Source organism: Aphelocoma coerulescens, chromosome 4, assembly GCF_041296385.1.
Source record: "Aphelocoma coerulescens isolate FSJ_1873_10779 chromosome 4, UR_Acoe_1.0, whole genome shotgun sequence".
Classification (NCBI taxonomy): Eukaryota; Metazoa; Chordata; class Aves; order Passeriformes; family Corvidae; genus Aphelocoma; species Aphelocoma coerulescens.
The window spans coordinates 67,107,730-67,126,284 of record NC_091017.1 but is presented as its reverse complement, the minus strand read 5'-3'; the positions used below and the strand labels follow the sequence as shown (position 1 = coordinate 67,126,284).

At 38.6% G+C, this 18,555-nt stretch overlaps 1 protein-coding gene across 1 annotated transcript in view; it reads left to right on the top strand.

Annotated features, from left to right (window-relative positions):
* Positions 1-18,555, top strand: part of JAKMIP1 (janus kinase and microtubule interacting protein 1) — a 147,479-nt gene that overhangs the window by 127,743 nt on the left and 1,181 nt on the right. The window contains exons 21-22 of the mRNA XM_069014476.1: positions 13,975-14,040; positions 16,752-16,796. Coding sequence (XP_068870577.1) covers positions 13,975-14,040; positions 16,752-16,796 — 111 coding nt within the window. The remainder of the gene's footprint in view (positions 1-13,974; positions 14,041-16,751; positions 16,797-18,555) is intronic.

Sequence of the window (18,555 nt, the reverse complement as noted above, 5' to 3'; positions counted from 1 at the left end):
TGGCCTGCTTGCTATCAATTAGAGCACTTTATATGCACATCTGGAGCACATCTGTTAGTCCAGTTCATGTATTCACAGATTGCTTCACAACATAAGGTTGAATATGATGAGTGCATAGGAAAACAAAAGTGCTAGCATAAACATAGCTTCATTAGCCATGGATGTTTATGTACCTGTCTCCAGATCCATTTTATAGCATGCATTAGAGTTTTGTGTTGTGCCCATCTCATTAGACATGCTAGTGTTACAGCCCTGCAGGACATGTTAAACTGAATTCCACTGCTTAATAAGCAGCTAAGTATTTTAGTCATCTATTTTTAACACACACACACGCATGCCCGCTCCCCACACACATACCCTATTAAACAGGGAAAACAAAGGCAAAGATGCTAGTTAATTTGCCTGGTATATTGGAGGGCTAATTCTCACTGGATTACTGTCATCTCACTAGCAAATGACAGAAGCTGAATGTTACACAAATGAAACCATACTTGTGCTGGCAGAATCCTAATGAATGGGTGAAGCTACACTAATGTCCGGGAGAAGTTTTGCTGACATTGTGACATCAGCAAACACCCATTGCACTTTGTTCTGGCAAAACTGTGGTCTAGACCTGGTCAGATTTTACAGTCTGCAGTGCCTCTACAATGTGTGCAACACTTCTTCTTCCTCTGCTGAAGTGGAGGTTACAGAGAATGATAGGACAACAGGATGGACCTGCAAGGCTTCATACAGAGTCTCCTTTCTGCAAACACTCTCAAACTTCCCCTGAAACAGAAACCATGTACTAAAGACTCCAAATTCTATGAAACTTGGGAAGTTCAATCACTTCTAGAAGACCTGTTTCTTTGTTTCCATTACCTTCTGGTCTGCCTGATGCAAGGGCTTCAAAAGAACAACTCTGCTTATCTGGCAGGCTGGCAACAATCTTCTCAGAGTTTCTTTTCAGAGTTTCTGTATCAGACACAGAGTGGGGGTTCAAGGAGATCTGATAATGATGAAGGAGTTCTCACCTTCTGCCTGTAAATGCTCCTGACCATACATGCAGGGTGCAGAAGTGGTAAGGCATGTGGTGAATGCTATAGGTTGGTATGCAGGGTTTCATTATAGATTAATTGCTTCATGCAGGGACTTTGAGGATTTAGCTTGTGAGGTGCTGGTTTTACAGAGCTGGTAAATGTCCTTCCCTGGGAATGACTGTCTGAAAGGGACAGGGATGGGCATAAGGAAATGGGTAAATGGTTGCCCAGGTGTGAGCTTGTGCTGCTTTATATGTTCTTCTTTGTCCAGATACAAAGCTTGAGTTCTTAGCCACTGGGTATTGACTTTGTTCCAGTGAAATAAATATATTGTAGGATGTTAGGCTCTGTATTACATTGGTAGATCTGTTCTTCTTGGGCGTATATAGCCTTACATTATTATTGTTCATTAGTAAATGAACATAATGAAATGAACATAAATGGAACCATTCACGTATACCCATTGTTCATTAAAGAAAACCAGGCCTCTGTGGAGCCAAATTAGACAGACTGTGAGATTAGATCTGCTTGCTAAGGCACACAACACTTTTATTAAGCCCAGAGTGCAACATGCAGGTCTGGGGGACAGATCCTCAGCTGAAGCGTGTTGGCAGTACTCCCTTTAAGTCAGAGAGGGTGCTCTGATTTACACCATCCTCTCTGTTTGGAGGAGGTAAAACATGTTAATTAAAAATCTGTCATGAGCAGCTTGTGATATTTGCTTCCAGCAATAGGGCATGTGCCGTTCAACCACCACTGCTGTGGATATTGCCATCAAAAAAGTCTCATTGTGCTACACTGCTATTACAACCTTTTGTAAATCAATGTCTGGTTTATTTTTAGCAGGACTTCATTTAAAAGTAACAAGTGTGCTCTAGTCAGTGCAGTGGCATGACTTCTGTGCTTTTTTTTGAAAATATGAAGGTCATTAGCAGTCTCTGTTGAGAAGGGTTATTTTTTATGAATGTATTTAAAGTCATTTCTAGAGGGAGAGAAAAATGTGTTGTATAGCTATAAAATCCATCTCTGAGCAAAGATATTTTAAACAGAGACATATGAAGTGTTTCTGATGTAGTGATATCAGTTCCTAATTAAGCAAACTTAAAAAAAAAAAAACCAAACGAAAATGCCCCAAATAAAAAAAACAACAGCAGCCCAAAAAATATTAATACAGAAAATCCACACAGCACCATGGTTAGTTCACCTTAATATATTGTAATCACCTTGTCTTCTAAAACTTGTAAATATTTAAATGTCAAATTACGCCTTATATAAATCAAACAATTTAAAACCCAGAATATATTCCTGTTGGTTTTACTGTAGCTGCTTCTGGAGTATGAAACTGGGGAAATTCATCAGGAGCAGGCTTTAAATTAGGATTGATTTTTTCAAATTCCACTGTTGGCAGTATTCAAACATGAAGAAAATCTATAATAGAAATATAATTTATTCTGATTTCATCTGAAGTTATTTTAAATCCAAAAAGAAGATAGAAAATCTTTGAAGGATAACAGATTGGCACACACTCATTTCCAAAAATGGTTGCTGCCAGTCAGAAGGTGTATGAAATACAGATTTTATTAATGTAGTCCAATAATTTCCCAGAGCAGTCTTACCTTTGTATAAAATTGTAAGAAAAAATAAAAATAAAAGATATGTTAGTTCATTGTGTCATCAAAAAGTGTGAAACTTTTTTTTCCCTAAGTTGCACTGTAGTACCATACTAAACTGAGTGTTTTATTCTAACTTGAGTTAGAATATTCTTGGGTGAAGCTTAGTTTTACAGAGTAAAAGAAATCATTACTTCTAGACCTGAATATAAGACATCTATGGACTTCTGAAGTCGTCCAATTCCAGCTTTAAATAGTTGGAATATAGCTGTAAAAATTTTAACTATGGTTTCTTGAAGCTAGGGCATTTACTCCCATGACCAGATTGTATTATTCATCAGTAATAAGAGCAGAAATTACCACTTTATTTGCATGTTTTACTAGAAGAAGGCAAAGCTTTAGGACAGAGCAGGTACTGGCCTCCATGTGTCACTGCCATAGAGAAGGATTCACTGTGGGTGTGATGCCTTGGGCACCGCTTTTCATGGACACTGAGGAGAAGTCAGAAGCATCGATGTCTTCTTTTATCCTGAAATGTCAAAATATCCCTTGAAATTGAGAAACAACAAACTAATTTTCTTCACTAATTTCTTGGTTCTTTTTCTGACCGGCAGTTTTTTTCTGAGGGCACAATTCTTCTGGCTTAAGGGCCAAACAAAGCTATGGCAAGTGCCATTGCTCCATGAGTTCTTCCTGCTCTTTTGTGTATGGACAACTTTTCCATATACAAGGAGAGTAGTTTGTGTGCAACCATAGGGTTGGATGTCACCATATCTATATGGTCATATTGGCTCAGCCATTTATAACATATATTTGTTTGGGGGGGGGGGGGGGGGGGGGGCTGTTGGTGTTTGTTTCTCACCCAAGGAGAATTATTAAGGCTTAATGTTTGACTGGGAAGGCTTTTGGGGGAGGGAGACAGGGAGGGAGGATGCCGTGCTCAGTGTACCTCATTGATAGGCATAAGAAGGTGTTGTCTTAAATCTGCCCTCTTTGGCACAATGCTTTGTGACAGAGAGGACAAGTTAAAGACAACTCCTCCTCTGCCATGTTGCCTTGTGCCACACAGGCTGGCTCGGTCAAAAACTCACAGCTGTGTCACACAATTTAGAAAAGCGGTAGAAGTGTTACTATGAACCTTCCTCTAATAATAATTGGGGAGGCTCAGATTATTTTTCCTTTGAATCTACATAGATTTAATGGTGTAATGTTTTTATTTTGAATCTGAAGTGTTAAGGGGCTAGCTGTTTGCATACAATATGAGGAGGGGTACATAGGGCAACCACTGATCTTTTTTTTTTTTGCAGTTACTGATGCTTGCTTAGTATTAATGTTCTGTACTTTTTTGTTCAAAGTGTAATAGATTACTGTTGATAATGCAATTTTTGTATTCATGAATCGCTCTTAAAAGCATCTGATACCACAGCTGTATAACTGTCATCAATATTCATCAAGCACATCATGACTAGGCTAATCATAGCTGACCTGTGGTATTGATTTGTCATGCAGGAGTGAACATGGAGTCTTTCAGGGCATTATTGCTGCTATAATGACAATATCACAATAAACTTCTGTAATTTCCCATAGCTGACATGCATGGCAGATGAGAGTTAATTTTAGTAATTCCTATATGTTCATCTTACAGTGTTTTCTTGTGTACGTTTTCTTTATAAAGTCTTCAACTGTGTCTGCTTTGCATATTGCCTTAATGATGCTACTTGTCTGAATAAGTCATGATAGCAGTACTGCTGCAATACCTAAAAAATGTATCTGAAAGGTCTGCTTTCTTTGTCCTAAACAAGGAATGATTGAGGTTCTACTCAAAGTAAGAGCAACTCTTATGCCTTGCAATAATATTAGTATCAAGAAAACTCTATCTGGAATTTGAATGCTGAAATCCTCTCATCTGAAATCCTGAACACCCTGTTTCTTAGAAAAAGCCAGTGGGAGCTGAGGAAAGGCAAGTCTAAAAAAGAAAGTGTGTGAAGTTTGTTACAGAAATTAAGGATAAGTGTATTTTCACATGCACAATGCATACATATATCATTATAATTACCTACATGGGAATTTGCTATTTAAATATCTGAATTTAAATAATCTAAATTTAATTTTAAATAAATATTACATTATGCTTCTGGTTTTGGTTTTTTTCTGCCTGATAATGTGTCTAGGCTGTCACAGAGTCAGTTTTAAGATGTTGAATGTGTTTTGTCTTCTAAGCTCACATAGACTTAGCATAGCCATTCTATGTAAATATAAATATAGTATGGCTTAAATTAGTTTTTCCCTAATTAAAAGCAATAGGACTGTTGGTATTCTTCTATTAGATATCAGTTTATGTTGTTGCATAAATTAAAAGATTCTCAGTGTTAAAAAAGATGAATCAAATTTACTAATAAATACTACATACATATAGTAATTTGTATCAGATTATAACAGTTATTTGGGGCTGAGTGCATTTATAAAATTCACTGGTTTACTACTACAAATATGACTGAATACATATGCTGAGAAATGCATCAGTGCAGCTGCTAAAACGTTCATTCTCCTCAGAAGGTCAAATAAAGAAACTAAAAATGTATAATAAAGATCAAAAAGAACAATTCTCCTACGTCAGTACCTATTAATTGGATTATAATGGTTGAGACTGCAGAACACAGAAAAGAATGAAATTTTTACCTGCTGTGCAAACAAAAATCATGATGAGAACCAGAGGGGTACAGTATTATCCAAAATGATCTGTTATTATCATATTCAAGTGGCTGAAATGTACATTAAGTTTTTATTCATAAAATAAAATAAGGTGTCAACAAAAACAGCTTAAGCTGATGCTGTTGCAGTGGCATTTTTGTTTCCTTATGACCATTATGCAAAATCACATTCTAGGAATATGGGATTAAAGGGAACATTTGGATTTCTGAATAAACACCCCTTCCAGTAGCAGATCCAAGAGCTTCGGTAATGCATATGACAATTGCCTATGCAAATTGTATTGTTAAAACATGACAGGCTTTAAACAGCTGTTAAAGTGCATTAGATTTCAAAAAGCCCAAGAAAATAATGTGTTTATCCATCACTTTAGTGATTTGAATAATAGCTAAAGGCAAGTCAGTTTATATTCATCTTAGTTTGAATTTATACATGTAACACAGTTGCGCTGTTCACACTACTAAAGATCTTACATACCTGTGTCTTAACAGTGATGAGAATCTTCTTAAAATAATGATGTAATGAAACAATATTGATTCTTCCCTCTGTCAGATTGATAAAATATTCCCCATGCTAAATTTTGCTGCAGAATAAGATACTTTCTTGATCATAAGATGGCTTCAGAGATTCAAAACATGGTTCATGTCAGATATAGTCCATCCACAGTGCCTGTCCTGTGAATGTACATTAACCTGAACCTTTCCAACATTCAGGGCCAGGCTCTAAGCAGCTTAGCAAATCCTTCTTTGACTGCTTTGTGCTAAAATTATCAAATTGTTTTCTTGGATTTGCTGGTGAACGTAAATCCAATAAGAGCGTGTCACAGGAACTGTTAAGGTGATTTCTAACCCCCCTGATTAGTACATTCCTGTGTTTTCATGAGTACAGTAGCATGGCAGAGAGCATATTTTGCCGCTAGTTTAATTGATCTTCTTGGTGTTGCTGTCTGTAAAACAGTACATTCATATGGATGGGCTCTTTACTTACTTATTTAGGGAACAAGAACATCAGTTCTGCAGTTTGACACCTAAATGAAGGATTATGTGGTCATCATTGTCTGAAAGATGACATTTGTCACAGAAGTTCTCTTCCTGATAGATTTTTCCCCATTTCCCAAAGCTCCTTGAGGATTTGAAGCCATCCAAGATGTTGGTTCAGGACAGTGAATGTCTGACTAGTGCTGTGGGTGAATTGGAGAGAACAGAAGGCTTAGATGAAGAAGTCCACTTCATCTAGCCTGCATCGCTGTCCAATAGAGAGAAAATGCAGGAATTCTCAGAGTCTGTGTTTGCAACTAAAAAGGCAGCTGGGAGATCAAGTCAAAAGAAAACCCAGAATCCGTGAAAGGCACCATGTAATTGTAAAGTGACACAGTCTATTTCTCATGAGAACTTGAGGTAGCATTGAAAGACAAGTTTAATCAAATGAGGAAGTGCACACATTTTGGTTGCTTAGGGGAGGAAATCTGGACCTGGCATTTTAAAGCAGTGGGACACTTCAGTACATCTTAGATCAAGCTTCTTTCTTTGTATTGCTGAGGTTCCTCCCACGTCTAACTCTCAAATTTATGACAAGTCATTACTGTGCTGATATATTGCCTCCAGTATAAAAATGATAGTTCTGAGACTGCAGTCCAGGGCTCACTGAGCTCAGCCTAAGGATTTCCATTTATTTCAGCGCTCCTTTACAATGGGCACTATATTAATGGGAATGGTACTTAATGTAGATGGATTATTCCTATTATAACACAAGCTGGGCACACATACTTCATTCTGTTCTGTTCTGTGTTCTGTGTGGGAATGCCATTAACCTTCTTTTTTTTTAATGGAGCAATATTTTCATTTTGGCTAAACCACAAGCTGAGTCTTCTAAGCCTGTGTTACTGAAATTTCTCTATTAGTGAAAGTAGAGTAATATTTCCAGGCATACATCCACCCTCATGCTGCTTGCATTTTGTCTAAACTTTGATTCCTCAGACATCCCAGAGATATGGCTTGCAACCTTGAGGTTGCAGTATAGCCACAGGAGCCAAAGCATGCTAAATTTACAGAAGTTTCCCTTTTGAAATAATTAACTGGCTGGTTCTGGCAGTGTATTCGTATGATTTCATTGGACTCTTTTGTCTTTAATTCAGTTTTAAATACTGTTTTATCCTTTTTGTTGCACCCTTGTACAAGGGAGTAATAACAATTATCAGTCTGTATCCAGGATTATCAAGCCTCTTGCTGAGTTTGGATGGACTTAGAAAACAAAAACCTCTAGAGAAATTATCCAGTTATCAGGAAAATTGAGTGTAGGTGCAGAGACACCTGAATTGGTCCCACCAAGGCCAGTTCAGGTATCATACTGCCTATGAAGCAATGCTTCAAGCAAACTTAGACATTCCCACTCTGTAGGAAGGTCAGACGTGCTGGGAGTAGGAGTTTGTATTCTCATGTTTGTGTCTCAGTCCTCTGCTACTTGAGAAAGGAAGAGCTGACTTGTCTTAATTTCCCTGACAGTATTGGAAGGCACTTGCCATTCAAGTTTACCAAAGAGAATTGCTTAAGTTAGTCACTGTACTTGAAGAAGTGGATCCTGTTTCCCAGAAAAATGAAGTTTCCATCACGAGGTGAAAGGAAATGGAGGGTCATGAGCATTTATGAATGTCATGAGGAATCTTCTGCACATTAGGGATCTTCTGCTGAAAAAAATTCAAATTTCTTGCTTTTGGGGCAGTTTGACAGCCCTTTGTGTTTGGTATCTCTCCAGGAATAAAATTGGAGAGGCCTGCAGTCAGTGAACATATAATTTATATAACTGTGGTTGACTGATGGTAAACTTCCCTTTTGCGACTCTGTTAGTAACATAATGTCCTATGTAGTGCCTGCCATGTTAGGGGCAGTCTTTGCCTGTCTTTGCATGACCGACTTCCAAAGGAAATGTGTACTTTAGCTGCCTGACCCTTCTGGCTGTGCTCTACCTTACCTTATTGTTAGCAGTTTTAGGATGTTACATCCGTGCCTGTGCCTTTGTATATGTGCTGCATGTGTAACTACTACTAAGAAGAGTTTTATAATGGAACTTAAAAGTCTGTTCAAATTGCAATTAATTAATGAGTAAGGCATCTTTAGCATCTTTTTTTCTGTGGCTGTCTGGCGATGCAAGTGGATCTGTGAGCTGAGCCACACTCCTGGCAGAGCTGCAGCTGCTGCTCAGCATAGCCTGGCCAGCAGAGCCATCTGCTGATAGCTCTGCACAGGGAACGCCCTCAGCCCCGGCTGCACCACGGCTGCTTGTGAGAATTTACTCAGAAGTAGCAAACTTCATTGCTAGTGGAAGAATGATTTATTTATCTAGTAGGTGCCTGCCATACTCAAATGGGGGCTCGTCCAACCCGCTTTTGAAACTCAGGGAAGCAGCATGCAGGTGAAGGAAGCTACAGGGAGTATTTGCAAAGGTACCATCCATTATCCAGAACTTTTGTGATGAGATTTTATTTGCTATTTTAATAAAATCAATGAAAAATTAGTATTCATTATTTTCTCAGATCACTTTTGAGTACAGGCAAGGTGGGCAGTGTTAGGAATCCGTCTCTTATGTTTACACTTCTCTCTTCCATGGTTGCATTCCCATTGCCCTGTTTCTGCCTGACTATGGCTGTTTGTTTGCCTACAGTAATTCCATTGTATGGCCCCATGATTTGACAGCACAGGGTTATTCTCATGAATTCTGTCAGTCCCACAAAAGGTGCACTTGTGTGACTGAGGGGCAGCTGTTAGCTGCAGGAACACAGGAATTGCTAGAACCCAGCACAGCACTGCTCTACATTGTCCCTAATCCTGGCTCTGACTGTAACCAAGCTAGGGACTCTAAAGGAAACACAAACACTGTGCTGGATTCAGGTTGCCCGTCCATATCTTCTATACATCTTTTTTAAAAAGGAAATAAAAGAGAATAGCCTGTGGCTTTCTTTTCAGCTGAGGCTTATCAAAGTTCTGAGAGCAAAAGGGTCAATTTTGTTGCTTCCTCGCTTTTTTTTGTGCTGTTGAAAATACAATGGATTTACTCTGCGAGGTTCCTGTAAGCCATGTCGTGGGTGGAGCTGAATGCATCTTTTATAGCACAGTTGTTACAACTCTATACCACATAGCAGGAAAAGCTCAACTTAATGATCATCAATTTATACCCTGAAGCATAAAAGCAGGTAGAATTTCTTGATAACAATGAAATAGTTCTGTGTGATTTGTTGTCACAGTCACACTTTTGCAAACATAAATCAGAATATACTGGAAGCATCTAATCAAGTTTTGAAATCTGAGAGAGAGTCCACAGCTTCTTGATTGGTAATTCTTGCAAATGAAAGGAACAGTAGATAAAGATGTAAAGGCTTACACTGAATCTCAAACAGTCCTTCCTTGGTCTTAATTGGTATCTCTAACTTTTGTGTAATTTCCTTCTCAGTAGTTAAATATAGCCTTTGACTGATGAACATGTCTTGCTACTTCTAGAAGATACTTTTTTGTTACAGCTATGATTATTGCATATATCTTACATGTATTTTTAAAGTTGTATTTTGGAAATTGTCATCTTTGTGCTCAAGATAATGCAGTAAATGCATATAGTTACAATAGGGGAAAGTGATTATTTTTATGTGTTAAATACTCTATGAAAGTGTAAATCTGTTGGGTTTTTTTCCAGCCAATATATTGCATATACATGTATGTATTTTAAAGGCTCTCTCTGCAGTTAAATGGAAATAAATGATTAAATCAGATTTTTCAGGATATATAAATAGCTGAACTAGGCTGGTTATGTCCCAGTGCTGTCCCTGAGCAAGCAGAGAATATTGATGGGAATAGCTACACCCACTTCATCCTCCTGGATAATCCTCCAGGGGAAAGCAAGTAAACAACTAGGAGGAGACAAACCCAAGCTTTGATACCTGATGAACAATTCCAGTCCAAGGTTGTGTTTTAAGACAAATTTTGACCTGTCTAGATTTGAACTCTTTAATTTCTGCAGTAAAGAAGTTAGTTACAAAATTTTGCTCGTTTGCAGCAAAAGTATCCTGTCACTGTGATTTCCACTCATATAAGAGCAATAAAAGCTATTTAAACACCAGTCACCTGCCTTCAGCATATTACCCTTCAGCAGAAAGTCTGGAGCAGTTCTGTATAAAAATTCATGCACATAAATGTTTGCCCTCCTGGCTGTATCCACGCTATGCAGTACAGCAGCAGTGCCCTGGCCACCTGCCAGCCCAGGCCCAACGCCACAGCTGTTATCAAAACGTTCCCAGGCACAATTTAGTGAGGTGATAAGCAGTACAGCACTACAGCAAGCAGGGAAAGCAAAAAGTGGCCACTACTGACTCTAATACACAGTCAGGTAATCAAGTCCCATGGCAAAAACAGGAGCCTGCTGATTACTGGCTGAACAGCACTAAGAGCTGTGAGGTCAATCTTGTACATCCCAGTCAGATCTGTTGTTATCCCAAACCCTTCAGGCCCCACATTGGGCACCAAACAGAACTGCTGTGATTTCACCCCCTCCAGGAGCTGGGCCCTGCACAGCTGCTCACTCACTCATTCACTCCCTCACTCCCTCACTCACTCCCTCACTCCCTCACTCACTCCCTCACTCACTCACCAGAGGGATCAGGAGAGAATTGGAAGAGTAAGCTAGAAAACTCACGGGTTGAGATAAAGACAGTTTGATAGGGAAGGCAAAAGCCGCATAGAGAAGCAAAACAAAGCAAGAAATTAATTCACCACTTCCCATGGGCAGGCAGGTGTTCAGCCATCTCCAGAAGAGCAGGGTCCATCACGTGTAATGGGGACTTGGAAAGACAAATGCCACCATTCCAAACGTCCCCCTCTTTCCACCTTCTTCCCCCCCCTTTATATACTGAGGATGATGTCATATGGTCTGGAATATCCCACTGGTCAGTTTGGGTCATTTGTCCTGGCTGTGTCTCCTCCCAGCCTCCCACGCACCTCCAACTTCCCTGCCAGAGTGCAGTATGAAAAGCAGAAGAGGCCCTGGCTCTGTGTAAGCCCTGCTCCGCAATAACAAAAATATCTCTATACTATCAACCCCGTGTTCAGCACAAATCCAAAACACAGCCCCATACCAGCCCCTGTGAAGAAAATTAACTCTACCCCAGCCAAAACCAGCACAATTTGCCTTACTGATACCAATCTAGTTTTGACCTTTTTTTTTGTAGATTTTCATTGCTAAGAAATTCAATCCTGTATGTATTCCCTTTCAACTGGTAGGTTGTATTTTAGCTGCTTTTTTTGGGAAAGTATGTTTCTTCACCTTAAAACTATTCTCTCTCTTTCATCTCCTAAAATTTAACAGTTATTACAGGAGGGAATTGGAAAATGGAAGCCTCAGCCCTTTTTTTAGAACTATTCTGAACAGTTGGAGAAAATAGCTGGATAGCTATAATCCTGAAAAGATTAAAAATTCATAAGGGAATGATAACATCTCGATTTTTACTTGATTAACAGAATTCTCAAATCCTAAAAATGCCATCTTACCCTAATTAAATTGTTCTTTTAGAGAGAAACACTTGTTGTAAACCCGGAGGTGAGAAAGCAACCAGATGTTCGGTGGCTTTTTTATTTTCATTTTTTTCTGAAGGCAGACTCCCAGGAGTTATTGAAAAATACCTTTACATGATAAACTTTGGTGATGAAAATGGTATTTAAAAATCCTTGCACTCTACACTTATCTCACTACAGCCAAATTTTACCACAGAGCATAGCACAACCCCCAGAGAACTGAAGTCTGTCACTCAGGTCTGGGATGTGGTTATAAGTAGGAATCAGCCTAACTGAAATGAGTAGGAGAGAAACAGGAGTCTCACCTGATGGATTAGAGATCTTGGGGGTGATTACATCTGCCTGCTTCTCATCCCATGGTTTTTTACAGTGGTTGTAACATTCCTGGTACATACAGTATATAAAGATGATCACTTGAGAGATAGGCTTGAACAGGAAGTAGATGAAGTATAAATCAATTCAAGTGCAATAGAGGAAAAGTGAAATTAATACATCTGTGCTTGGGGCATTTGTAATTGTCAGCAAAGATGCATTCACTTATGTCACATGAGAGTAATCTGGTTCATGCAGGTTTGTGTATAATCTGGGGAGATCTTTGAGCACTGTAGTATGATATAGTGTAGATTTTTATTGACTTACTCTTAATGTATAATATTCAAAACAGTCATTTAAGCAAAATCTTCCATTTTGAAACAGGAGCAATAACAAAGTTTTTTTGCTCGTGGCCTGTCTTCAATATTTGTGTGGAGGAGTATGCCCTAGGAAAAGGGAACTGCGGGGTTTTGTGTACCTCATTTTTGGAATAATTCCAGGTTAGATTTGTGATTTTCAAGCCAAAATCTGTGGTTCTCCAAACCAGTCTGGTCATTGGATCAGCTGCTGCCTCACTGCAGCTGTCCTAGGCTATAATGAGTGTGGAGCATTTACCCCTATTTGAGGTCTTTGAGCTGAATGCAGGTAAGCAACTACCATCATCAGTTGACACAGACAAGTTTGTAAGTAATGACTGGATATTGTTTTGAAAGAGATACTATTGTTCAAATCAATTTGAGAGTCATAAAATAATTTGGGAGTGAGGCAGCAGCAGCTACATTAATTTTATTTGCCTATGCCATCCACATCAGAGGAGATGATAATTTGTCTTTCCAAGTTCAGGAACTGTTAACAACCCTAGCTGTTGTAGGCCAGCCTGAGGTTGGGTAGTTAATCCCCAAAGAAGGCTCACTGCATAAAGTTGCTCCTTGATCACCAGTGACTCATTAGTTAGTAGGAGATTTCAGGTTTCTGCCTATAGAAAAAATTACTTATACCCTACTTTATCTGTAACAAGTACAGTATACTGAAAGTGTAATTAGATGCATCTGAATTGTGTAAGACCCCCAACATTATAAGAAAAATTAAAAAAAAGAAGTGTAACTTACAGAAAGGAAAAAAAGGGGATATGTGATACAGAGAAGAATAATATATGTGGACCCAGCAGCAGTCATGTTTTTGAAGAGTCTTTCTGAAACTGAGCAAGAAAAATACCTAAAAATATGGGGAGCTACAGTGAAGGAAGCATTCCATCTGGTTCTGGTGGGAGGTGACTGGTAATAGGACAGAGCTGAGTCTCTGGATGGTATCTTTGTGATAAACTGAAAATCTGTGCATTCTCTTTTTTCTGGTATAGCCTGACTATGCTAGAAGCATGGTTATGTTTTATAGGAAAAGAAAATAAGGAGTTAAAAGGAAATGTGATATTGTAATCTGCTGACTGTCTAGGTAAGCAGAAAAACTCCTGACAGTTGCAGAGAAAAAGAATGGAACTTTCTGTGTGTATATATTAAAATTATGATTAATGAGTGGTGATGAGTAGACTTTCTGGTAGTAAACATGATTTTCTGAACATGCAGCTTGTTTGAAATGCCATGGTTTCGTGGAAACATGGAAAATTCTGCCATGGACATGCCTAATATAAGTGTAAAGGAAGCGGTACATTAGTAATGGCCATTTTGTTGCTTTATTTTTAACATATTTCTTATCATTTTGATTCATACGCTTTTCAAATTAGATATAATAATGTGTATTTTGCTTGTTCTGTTCCAGCGAATTCGAGATCTAGAAGATAAAATAGAACTTCAAAAGAGGCAACTCAAAGAAATTGAGGAAAAGGTAAATACATGTCTGGGCAGTACCAATGGATTTTTTTCCATACAAAATGGTTTTTCTCTGTTGCAGTGCTGTTAATAGTACTTAACCTAATATCACAAAATCTATAAATTTGAGTTCGAGTCATTGCTGCATGAAATGCAGCTCTGTCCCATATCTGCTCAAAATAATTTCCTATACAGGATTTCTGTCAATTACAGGAGGGAATCAAGGAGAGACTCTAGACAGGTAGAAGGAGGATTTGTTGTGGCTTAGATCAAGAAAGAACAAAGATTTGTCTCTGAAAAAATTTGTTAACTCAGCCCTATTCTTTGGATAGCATTGCTTTGCAAAACTTTCAAGTACTGAAAAATAAAACAAGATTAGTGAGGTGCCTGTGAAACACTACAATTAGGGAGTATTTCTTGCTTTAATATAGAAACAAGTTAATATAATGGATCCAAAATTATTTTTTTAAGACTCTCTGATCAAGGCTTCAGACAGCAAATGAATTTGTGTCACTGTGGTTCCTAAGCAAGGGATGGCACAAGGTTCATGGACTGTGGGCTCAGGTGTTTCCCAGGCCTGTGGAGTTTAGGCTGCTCTGCAGAGCACGGGCTGATAGTGGATCTTTCTCAAGGCCCCAGCAGAGTGTTTTAGTCATGTTACTTTGGCTGAACCCATGCCTAGATCCCAACATGAGTCACATCATCCCAGGTTCATTTTCTCCAACATTTATACGTATGTAATCCTGCGTAAACCTACTGCTGGGCTGAATGGAGAAGTTAGTGGAGTTTTCAAGTAATTGTTTTTTTTCTCTTGGGAGGAGAATGGGATAAAAGAGTGAAAGGAAGACTTTTGCAGGACTCTGAGGGGTGTTGAAAGGGGTCCATAGGGTTTGTAGAACAGAGAGAGGCTTTGGGGAGCAGCTCACTGGGTGTGGAAAAGTTTCTTCCTCACCCTTCTCTGATCTCAGTATCCCTTCATCTGCTTTCAGGATGTGGCAGTCCTCCTAGTTGCACTTCTATCAACTATTCCAATTCCCTCAGCATCTTCCTTGGCCCCTTCTGCTCCCACAGTAGCTGTCTCCCTTCTGCTGTACCTTGTCCTGCACTTTCCAGACTGTGATATCTGTCTGGGTTTGTGGAAGAGCCAGGAGAAGACCCTGCAGAAGCTGGGCTGTCTGGTGGTGTTGCTAATTATCGCTTTACATCACCCCACAAGACCTGGTTGGGGCTGGTCTGTCTGCATCCGTTGGGAAAGCAGCAGTCTGTGTTTGCACTAGCAGAGAAACACAGGCAATATTCACCCTTAAAAGGGCTCTTTTGCTGCCTTTGCCCTCTTCTGCCCCAGACCACATCTATACCTGAAGCTGTTCCTGCCTAGCAGACAGTGATGTCTAAGGTGCTACACTTAACTCCTCAAAGCAGAGAAATGTTGAGGGATAGGCAAGACTTGTACATATTAATTATTTCAAATATTACTGTTTATCCACCTATTCTAAAAGTTCAACATCTCTAGATGAATTATTGCCAAAATGTAAGCCTTCAAGGCATTGCCATTACAGTTTACAGAGTAGATATTGGATTAGCAGGACTGATAATTTTGGAAATGAAAGATAACATTATCTCTGCTGGCTCATCAGCCAGATGGATGCTGAAAAGCACTGGAAAAGAAACAGCTTAATCCCAAGCTTAGCAGAAAGCTCATAATGAGTTAAAATTATTCACATCCTCTTTGCTTTAATGTTACATTAGCAAGAGACCTCAAAAAAGCTTCATTTCTTTCTATTAACCTTCAACTTCTGGATGGGTGGAGGGCTTCCTTCTATCTCTATTACATTTGAATTATTTTTTTCCCTGGGATTAAATCCCATTCTGAATTTGATGGCCCAAAGGACGGTTGTGTTGTCAGGGAATTAATGAATGATATAATTTTACCTCATTGTTCTTCTGAAGGTTTAAGGCATTAAAGGGTGCAGACTGACACCTACATGCTGCTGAAACTGAGCACAATAATTTCTCGTGGAAAGAAGTCTTATGCTTTTGAAGGAACAGCAGCATTTATAGCTGAGTTGCATTGCTGGTGGTAGCTAAGGGCAATGCACCACTTACTGTGTCATGAGTATGACTTTTCATTTTCCTTTAGGAGTAGATTCAATTTTTAAGTTTTGTGTAAAATGCTGTCAAATCAGAACATAAGGATTACAGTATTTCTGCCTTATAGATTCTTCAGCAAACTGTCCTGTTTCTAAAGGCTATACAAAAGAATGATATAAAATCTCAGTTTTAATCAGTGAGTTGATACATTAGAAACAAGTGCTGTTTAATATACATCATGCTCTTCTCATAGCTGAATCTCTGCTATTTCAGTTGCATTTAGGTTGTGCCCTTGGCTTGGTAAGTCTTAGTTCAGGGAAACTTAAGTGTGTGTAATTATAAGTACTTCTTTAAGTGTATCACAAAGCCAAGCCTAATATTTGTGAAGTTAAAAAATCCACAGATGTTGCCATTGTAAAAATGTCCTCAAATACAGATTTTTTTACTGCTTTTTAGAGTAAAATTGGTATACTTTGTCTTTCTTTCAGATCAACTCAATTAATGATGTAAGACTAACTGCTGTAATGTCATTGGATTTCATATTACATATCTTACATCTTCTTTCTTTTCTTTTTTCCTCATTTTCTTTTGATCTTATGTTATAGTTTTTGTTCCTTTTTTTGTTTTTTTCACTAGCATTCATTCTGTGGCCTTGATGACACAACTGAGCCGAGACGTGTGGTTGGTATTCTTTATATTTCTTTGTACTCAGTTTTTGACTCCTAGGTTTTGCCATGTTTGGGGATTGCTTGTAAGATCCTGAAACCATGAGGAAGGGCATCCTGGTTTTGCCTGAAGAAGAGGAAGAGTCACCTATAAAATCCAACTGGGATACTTCCCTTCCTAGATTTCTGCAGAAAGTCATTGGGTTTTCAATGAGAAATTATTTTGCATCCAAAGATACTGACTGCCGTAACTGCAGTGAGTGCTTTCCATTCTTGCAGAGAAGGTACATTTTGTCTGAAAGTCCAGTTATTGCTGTAGGATCCTGCCTTCTGTCATGCTGGATGGAGAGGTAGCAAACGATGTTTGATTTAAGTTTTGCTGTCAAAGAAGCCCTGTGAGCATAACTACCCATGCAAAATAAGGAGTTCATTTTAATTCCTCAAGATCCTTGAGGCCATGAGATAAATTAGGAAATAATAACCATTTTTCCCTGTTATGAGGTGATTTGAAGGTTGCAGTGTGACTGACACAACATGGAAAGGGTGAGGATAAAAAACCTCTGTGCCTCTCCCTTGAGACACTGCCATCATTCTCACTGTCCTTTCACAGTGCCCTGATCGTTTCAGCTCAGTGCAAAAGACAGTGAATTTGTTCAGCTATAGCAGGAGCCATCGTGGCACTACTCACCTTTCACAGAGAACAAGAGGGAAATGCAATTTAGAAAATCAGTCCCAGTCCTCTTCCCTGGAGCAATTCAAGTTCCACACTGCCTTTCAGGAAGGATGGTAACTCAAAAGCCTGACTGTAGAGGATTAAACTGTGCTTTAAAGATATTGAATATTATTCAGTATTTGTGTTGCTACTGTTGTTGGGGTTTTGTTTTTAACCTGATAATGCATTGTGCTTTTACCTTTGCAAAATTGCCAAGTTTTTTCTTCCTTGTAATCTGTTGTGAATTCTATTCAAGGAATCTCCTTATAGTAGGAGTTTATTCAACATCTTAGAAACTGCTATCAAGTACTGTATGATGAAAAAGAATGATGACAGGAGTTACCCCAAGACCCTATAACATTTACCTTACATTAAACATGAAACAATATTTTCTTCTGCCCAGATCACAAGTACTTTTGAGAAATCAGACGTGTATTATCATGGCCTCTTTCTAAGGTTTATTCAGGTTCAGTGTGTTCAGTTATCATCTTTCTGTTGATGCTCTTTGGAATTTGCCCTGGGCTTTCATTACAAGCATTGCTGCATATGTTTTTTATTTTTCAATAAAATGGTAACAGGTGCAGATGGGTGGAATGTAATTCTCAGGAGTTATTGTTTTCTTACAAGTGCAGAGCTTTCTTTTGGTTGTTAGAAGTTGAAAAGTAGTTGAAATTGAGCAATAATTTTCAGTACTTTCAGGATTTCTTCTGAAATTTCCTTTATTTTGTAAAAGCTGAGGATATGCTTATAGAGAGGTGTTTGAATAAAGGTGAAGCCTTGTGGTAAACTATTCACCTTTCCACAGTTTGAAATAAATTTTTGGACAACATCAGATAGGATAGATGCCATTTTGGTTAAGATGAGTTTGAAAGAGTAATGTTAAAGGAGTCACCAAACTATTGTCTTTGGAATTTCATCTAGGTTTTTTATACTAGTCCCAGTTAGAGGTGCTAACATCTGGATGAATATATTTGGTTTTGAATATGTTGAAAAATATACTGGCCAAGTCTACAGATACTTTATAAACATTCAATAAACTTAGTGAAATCACCAGCATTTTTAA